General features: G+C 59.3%; 1 protein-coding gene across 1 annotated transcript in view; it reads left to right on the forward strand.

Moving 5' to 3' along the window:
• KIRREL1 (kirre like nephrin family adhesion molecule 1) overlaps window positions 1-5776 on the forward strand; it is a 9128-nt gene extending 3352 nt beyond the window's left edge. Inside the window, 14 exon segments of the mRNA XM_031556908.1 lie at window positions 433-855; window positions 934-1084; window positions 1786-1891; window positions 1979-2009; window positions 2012-2126; window positions 2198-2325; window positions 2405-2531; window positions 2620-2714; window positions 2717-2719; window positions 2796-2994; window positions 3071-3178; window positions 3266-3405; window positions 3499-3576; window positions 3913-5776. Coding sequence (XP_031412768.1) covers window positions 433-855; window positions 934-1084; window positions 1786-1891; window positions 1979-2009; window positions 2012-2126; window positions 2198-2325; window positions 2405-2531; window positions 2620-2714; window positions 2717-2719; window positions 2796-2994; window positions 3071-3178; window positions 3266-3405; window positions 3499-3576; window positions 3913-4383 — 2175 coding nt within the window. The 3' untranslated portion in view covers window positions 4384-5776.
• Window positions 5777-7489: the final 1713 nt, after the last annotated feature.

The raw sequence follows: 7489 nt of genomic DNA on the forward strand, positions 1-7489 counted from the left end.
AAAGAAGGAGAAGATAAGATGCCGGAGCCGCAGCGGAAATGTTGCATGAATGGGGTTTTGGGGTGGATTTCTTGCTTTTCTTAATTTTTTTCTCTTTCTTCCCCTGGCACTGAAATTCCCATTAGAAAGGAGGGTGATAAAAGGCAAGCAAGCAGGAGATGCGGCTGGGGTACTGAGCAGCACACTCTGCCCACCCCAGAGCCCCCATACAGGGACCCCCTGGCACAAAAGGTGGCCCAGTGGGGCCCACCTTCACCCCTCCTGAGCTCAGGGGGTTCCCCTGCATCCCCTCCCCAAGACTGAGGCCAAGATGGGGCAGGGCTGGAGGGTTCCAGGTGGGGGTACACAGATAGGGGGTCCCAGGTATGGGGTCTTAGCAGGAGGCCCCCATCACCCCAGCTGCTACTCCTCCCATTGCTGCCCATCCTATAGCCACACAGCTCCACCAGACTCCCAGTTCCTATTTGCATCATTGCATTCAGCTCCCCATGGTTGTTTGCAAACAGTCAGGCCCTTTCAAGCGCATCCATCTCTGCAAGCACAGTACAAACCCACCCCCCCAAGCTCCCCAGTTCCCTTCCTGGCACCCTCACTTTTCCCCAAGAGCCAACCCTAATAAATAAGGGTTTCCAATCCCCACCCCATGGGAAGGTCTCCGATGTCTCTGCCTGCATCTCATCCCCTGTCCCTTCTGCAGTCCCCCCTGAGGACCCCACCATCGACGGAGCCCCCGAAATCCTGCTGCGTGCGGGGACCCCCTACAACCTGACGTGCCGGGCACGCAGTGCCAAACCCGCTGCCACCATCATCTGGTACCGTGATGGGCTGCAGCAGGACGGAGCCATCACCACCACGGTACTGCCAGCCCCTCGGCCCCACCGCATCCCCACATGGAGCTGGAGCTGATGGGGACTGTCCCCTTGTCACTGACAGGAGGTGCTGGCTGACGGCAAGAGGGAGACGACCACCAGCCTGCTGGCCATCAACCCCACCGACCTGGACATCGGACGCGTCTTCTCCTGCCGCAGCACCAACGATGCCATCCCTGCTGGGAAGGAAACCTTTGTCAAGCTCAACGTGCATCGTGAGTCCGCCGTGGGCACGGAGGGGATGATGCCGGGTGGTACGTGGGTGGCACTGGGGCAGAGCTAAGAGCTGTCAGGGTGTTGTGGGGTATCATGGGGACCCCAGCCCCGTTGTGCCGAGCTGGTGGATGCTCACCGGGCTGCAGGCAGGGCTGGGCAGGCACCGCGTGGTGAACAACGACCTCTAGTGGCGGCTGCGGGAAGGTACTGCCCAGCCGAGCCAGCGCTGTGTGCTGGGGATGCTGGGTGCTGACATCTATATAGGGCTGGGTACCCAAATGTATGGGAGATAATGGGTACCCAGTTATGACTGGGGATGCTGGGTGCCTACATCCATCAGGGATGCTGGGTGACTGCATCTAGAAGGGATGCTGGACACCCAGATCGAGCATGGATGATGGGAACAGACATCAGACAGGGATGCTGGACACCCAGTTCTAGTGTAGATGGTGGGTATGCACATCAGACAGGGATGCTGGACATCCATTTCTAGCATGGATGGTGGGTACACACATATGAGACAGGGATGCTGGACACCTGTCTGGGCAGGGCTGCTGTGTACCCACACATGGCAGTTTTGGGGCACTCCCTTCCCACTGTGCCATGCAGTGTTGGGCTGGAGGATTTTCCCCTTGCTCCCTCCCTCTGCTGTGCTGAGCCCTCTTCAGCTCTCATGGTGGCTGCGCCCACCTTCCTGCAGATCCCCCGACTGTCACCCTGTCCATCCAGCCGCAGACGGTGCAGGAGGGCGAGCGGGTTGTGTTCACCTGCATGGCCACCGCCAACCCTGAGATCAAAGGCTACAGGTGAGGGCAAACCTGCAGGGGCTCACCCTGACCTCCAGGTGTGATGGCGAGGTTGGGGGCTCCTGACCACATTCTGCCCCCCCTCAGGTGGGCCAAGGGGGGGTGATCATTGAGGATGCCAAGGAGAACAGGTACGACACGCAGGTGGACTACACTTTCTTCACCGAGCCCGTCTCCTGCGAGGTGCACAACGACATCGGCAGCACCAACGTCAGCACGCTGGTGGACGTGCACTGTGAGTGAGGCAGCCCCCTCTGACCCCTCTGGATGTCTCCCACCCTCCCCTCACCCTCTGTCTCCCCCCAGTCGCCCCTCGCATCATGGTGGCCCCCAAACCCACCGTCACCGACATCGGCTCCGATGTGACGCTGACTTGCATGTGGTCCGGCAACCCCCCGCTGACCCTCACCTGGACCAAGAAGGAGTCCAACATGGTAGGGTTGAGCTAGGGGGGCTCGAAGAGGGGCCATGCCCCCTTCTGGCCCCTGTGACCCCCCAGATGTTCCCACCCAGGTGCTGAGCAACAGCAACCAGCTGTACCTGAAGTCGGTGACACAGGCGGATGCAGGGCAGTACATCTGCAAAGCCATCGTCCCCCGTATCGGCGTGGGCGAGCGTGAGGTCACTCTCTATGTCAATGGTGAGCAGGCAGCACAGAGCTTAGTGCCACCCAGTGTCTCCTCGGTGCCTCTAGGTCTCATCAAGACCCCCCCTTGTGCCTCCCACAGGGCCCCCCATCATCTCCAGTGAGGTGGTACAGTACGCGGCACGTGGAGACCGTGGCAAAGTGGAGTGCTTCATTGGCAGCACGCCGCCCCGGACCGCATCGTGAGTGGCACCTTGGTGGCACACGGGGCATGGGGGACATCCCCTGGGGTGGCACTGATGCAGCCTCCCCTGCCAGGCCTGGGCTTGGAAGGAGAACATTTTGGAGGCAGGGACGCTGGAGCGCTACACGGTGGAGAGGACCACGATGGGGAGCGGGGTGCTGTCCACCCTCACCATCAACAATGTGATGGAGGCCGACTTCCAGACCCACTACAACTGCACCGCCTGGAACAGCTTCGGGCCAGGCACCGCCATCATCCAGCTGGAGGAGAAAGGTCCCCACCCCATCGCCAGCGCCCACCTCCTGTCCCCTGTCCCCCAGCTAACCACCCGTCTCCTCATCCCCTGCAGAGGTCCTGCCCGTGGGCATCATTGCCGGGGCCACCATTGGGGCCAGCATCCTCGTCATCAGCTTCCTCGTGGCACTCGCCTGCTTCCTCTACCGGCGTCGGAAAGGAAGTGAGTGGGGTTGGGGGCTGCAGATGTGGATGGGGCTGCAGATGGGGACAGGGATGTTGTCCGTGCTGAGCCCACTGCTGTCCCTAGGTCGGAAGGATGTCACCCTGCGCAAGCTGGACATCAAGGTGGAGACGGTGAACAGGGAACCACTGACACTGCATGCTGACAGGGAGGAGGATACAGCCAGCGTCTCCACTGCCACCCGTGTCATGAAGGCCATCTACTCGGTAAGGGATGGCTCACACCAGGGTCATAGTGCTGGGAGCACGGCTGGTGGCACTGGGGAGGAAACAGCCCATCTCTCTCTGTTTCTCCTGCAGTCGTTCAAGGATGACGTGGACTTGAAGCAGGACCTGCGCTGCGACACCATCGACACCCGCGAGGAGTACGAGCTGAAGGTCTGGGCCTGGTGTGGGAGTGAGGGATGGAGATGGAATGGGGTGGGATGAGGGTAGGATGGGATGGGGATGGGGATGGGGAATGGAGGTGGGATGGGAATGGGATGGAGATAGCATGAGATAGGAAGAGATGGAGATGAGGGCAAGGACAGAGATGTCTTGGGGATGGGGACAAGGACAGGGAAGGGGATGGAAACATGCATGGGATGGGGAAGAGGGAAGAGGAAAGCTCTGTCTTGTGCTGGCTGTGTGCAGGATGCTCGGAGGAGGGCAGGGCCCAGCTCCTCACCCTGCCCAGCCCAGCTGTACACATCACCCACCCTCCCTTCCCCACAGGACCCAACCAATGGCTACTACAACGTCCGTGCCCACGAGGACCGCCCAGCCTCCCGCACTGTGCTCTATGCTGATTACCGCGCTCCAGGACCGGCCCGTTACGACGCACGCCCACCCTCACGCCTGTCCCACTCCAGTGGCTACGCACAGCTCAACACCTACAGCCGTGGCCCTGCATCTGAGTACAGCGCAGAGGCAGCAGCGAGCACCGGGGCCCCTCCGGGCACAGCAGGTGGTGAAACAGCCAGCCAGCTCTCCTATGAGAACTACGGGGGGCACGCTGCCTTCCCAGCCGGCGGTGGCTACGGCGGGTACCGGCTGGGCTACGGGCAGCCCACCAGCCTGGAGCGGGCACCCTACGATGCCTACGACCCCATGGGCAAGTACGCCAGTGCCACCCGCTTCTCCTACACCTCCCAGCACTCGGACTACGGGCAGCGCTTCCAGCAGCGGATGCAGACACACGTTTAGGGTGGGCAGAGGGTGGTGGGTGATGGGGTCTTGGTGACCGTCCCCTGATATTCAGGGGCACATCATGACCCCCTCGCTCCACTCCTGCTTGTGCTGGGTCCCTTTTCTTCGAGCTTCCACTCCCCACTGGGATATTGGTTGTCTTTGCGGTACCTTCTCCAAGGAGTCTGGGGTGTCCTCCTCTGCTGGACCCCCCAGACTCTTCCCTGTCTCAGCTGGGGGGACCCTGGAGCCCTCCCAATGGGGGCATGGCCCTACCAGCACCACCCGTCGTATGGCACATGGGAGATGCTCTGTGTGCATATACATCTATATGCACACAGAGGTGCTGTGCCTGGCTTCTGTTTTCTCCCTAAAACGCCCCATCCCAGCCTGTTGCCATTCCCTGTGCCTTGACTCTGGGGACACCCCACGCTCAGGGTTGGCTCCCTTCCGTCCATCTGTCCGTCCATCCCGGTACAGCAAGCTCAGCAGAGCCCCCATACGCACAGCCACAGCAATGGGACGGGAGCCCTCTGTGAATGTATATACAGGTGTATTGGAGAGCAGGGCTGGGCTCACCCCTGGAGAAGGGTTTTGGTCCCCAGATGGGCACTGAGGTCAGCAGGGACCTCGATTCTGCTCAGAGCAAGGATTGAGGCTGCAGATGAGTGCGGTGGTTTTGGGACTTACAATGTGAGTGTGGAGGCACAATGCTGGGATGGGGGTGCACCCCCATGGACCCTTGGGATTAGGTACGAAGCTCCCTCACCACCTGCTTGGCTCTGGCATAGGGAGGGGGCGGGCTCGGTGGCCCCTGTCCTGCAGAACTTCCTCCTCCTCCTCCTCCTCCTCCTCCTCCTCGCTGCCCCATGGCACGCAGGTACGATTTGGCCGCAGGACGGTTTGGGAAGGGGCACGGCCGGGGGTCCCCTACCCCTCCTGTCCCCACTGGGTTTAACCACGACCCCAAAGGTACTGTCAGGACGGTGCTGAGCCCAACCCAGCCTGAGCCCCCACCCCGGCTGGACCACGTGCCATTTCTCGCAATGGTGCCTGATGTAACCCTGGCTGTCGCCCCAAATGCTGCACCCCACAATAGCAATAGCACCCCGGCAGCATCCCACCCCGAAGCCAAGCTGAAGCTTTAAACACTCCCCAGGGTGGGGGAGTGGGAACAGGACCGCCTCCCCCCCCGGCCCAAAGGGAGCCCTGGGACAGGTGGCAGCGGCCGGAGCGTGGGGGCAAGTGGGTTCCCTCCCAGCACAGGCTGTTGTAGACTCCCCCCCCCTAGAGACACGTATCTGTGACCCCTACCCTGCCCCCCAAACCCGCCATTTTTTTATTTTCCATTTTCCTTTTTTTAAATATTATGTACTATATTTTTAGTCTTAAACACGATATATTATATATATTTAATTTTTTTATATATATATAAATATAAATGTTAAAAAAAAGAAACAACAGGGCAGCAGTTTGCCTTTGTTCTGCAGGAGCAGCTCAGGGTGGTGCTGGGGGCTCTGCTGATGGGGATGTGGGTGTTGGTGGGGACCAGGAGGACACAGGGATGGGACGTGCTGGTGCTGACCCATTTTTTGCCAAAGCTTTTGGCAGGAGCTGGTGCCAAGTGGGGCTGGGCACGCTGGCAGCCCCTCCACACCCATCCTCACTGTGTTTTATTTCCCGCAGACAAGCCTGCAAACAGGCTCTCGCTTAATGATTTTGTTTCCCTACAAATGTAGCCTATTACTTTGTGTGTTTCCACGCCTGGTTTATTATGCATGAACCAGGCAATTTGCCTGCTGCTCCTGGGACCCATCTTTAAAACAAAAAGGTGCTTTGTCATTCTTAATGGCTTTTGCTGGAGCGTGGAGAGTGCGGTTGGTGGATGGATGGAAGCATGGGATGGATGCACCGAGAGATGGAGAAGAAGGGAGGGGGAGGCATTAAGTTTCTTCGCTGTCCATAACCCCTTTAACTCAAAGGCTGTGATGAGGAGTGCAGCGTGGGCAGCTTTCCCCTGGCCATTACCCAGAGCTGTGAATTCACACCTGGAGATGAGATTGGCTCTGAAATTCAGGCCCTGGGGGTGCTTCCACCTCGCTAAGGAGGCAGCCGCATTTCCCCAGGACGCAATCCTCCCTCCTCGCAGTGCAGCTCATTTATGCTGAGATGGATTCTCATTTATTCCCCGGGATGGAGCGAGCTCACCACCTCCTCAGCTCCACAGAAATCCCTCTCCTCTCTCTTCCTCCCCGCAGCCACAGCGCAGCTCAGCCTCACGAGGAGCAGGGGAGGGTGATGTTTCACTTTGCCTTCATTCGTGCTGCATTGCAAAGAGGGAACACCCACGTTTTGGGGAAACACAACGGGGTGGGGAGAAACTGACCTCAGTTCTGCTCACTGCAACACAGCAAAGCCCAGGGGTTGTGCCAGTCCCCTGTCCCATGCCATGGGGACATGAAGGGCCAGGATGTGGGCTGGCAGCAGTCAGGGGCAGCCTTGGGAACTGGAGTTCTCCAAATACCAGTTCCTGGCAGAGCAGCAGCCCCACAGCCCTCATCAGGGCTTGAATCACACTCCCAGCTGCCCTGAAAACACAGCGGGGCAAAAAAGTGAAGATCTCACAAGAAAATCATCATTTGCCTCCCAGAGCCCAAGGATAGCATGCTGTAGGAGCGCAGGGATGGACTTTCCATCCTTGCCCTCCCCACTGTCATCCTGGAATTTAATCTTCCTGCCCTTTGCCACCCAACCCGGTGATAAAATCTAATCTGGTTTCGCTCCTAATAAATCAGCAGGTTGTTGGAGAGCACTGACAGGAGGGCTGGGGACACCTCCGCACAGGAGCCGGGCTGAGCACAGCTGCCTTGAGCCAAGATGGGTTTTTTTTGTTTGTTTTTGGGGCGTTTAAAACAGAGACAGCACTACCAGCACCCTCTGAAATAAGTCCAAGGCCTGCAGATCCCGGCTGGCACCACAGGGAGAGAGATAAAGGAGACAGTGATGCGCGCAAGGGCTCCTCAGTGAGAGGGACCCCTCAGGTGGCAAAGGAGGGGACAGCAGTGAAGGGGTGACAGATGACACAGAGCTACCAGGCCGGGCCCCCGCAGGCCTCAGCCCGCCC

Source organism: Meleagris gallopavo, chromosome 27 (genome assembly GCF_000146605.3).
Source record: "Meleagris gallopavo isolate NT-WF06-2002-E0010 breed Aviagen turkey brand Nicholas breeding stock chromosome 27, Turkey_5.1, whole genome shotgun sequence".
Taxonomy (NCBI): Eukaryota; Metazoa; Chordata; class Aves; order Galliformes; family Phasianidae; genus Meleagris; species Meleagris gallopavo.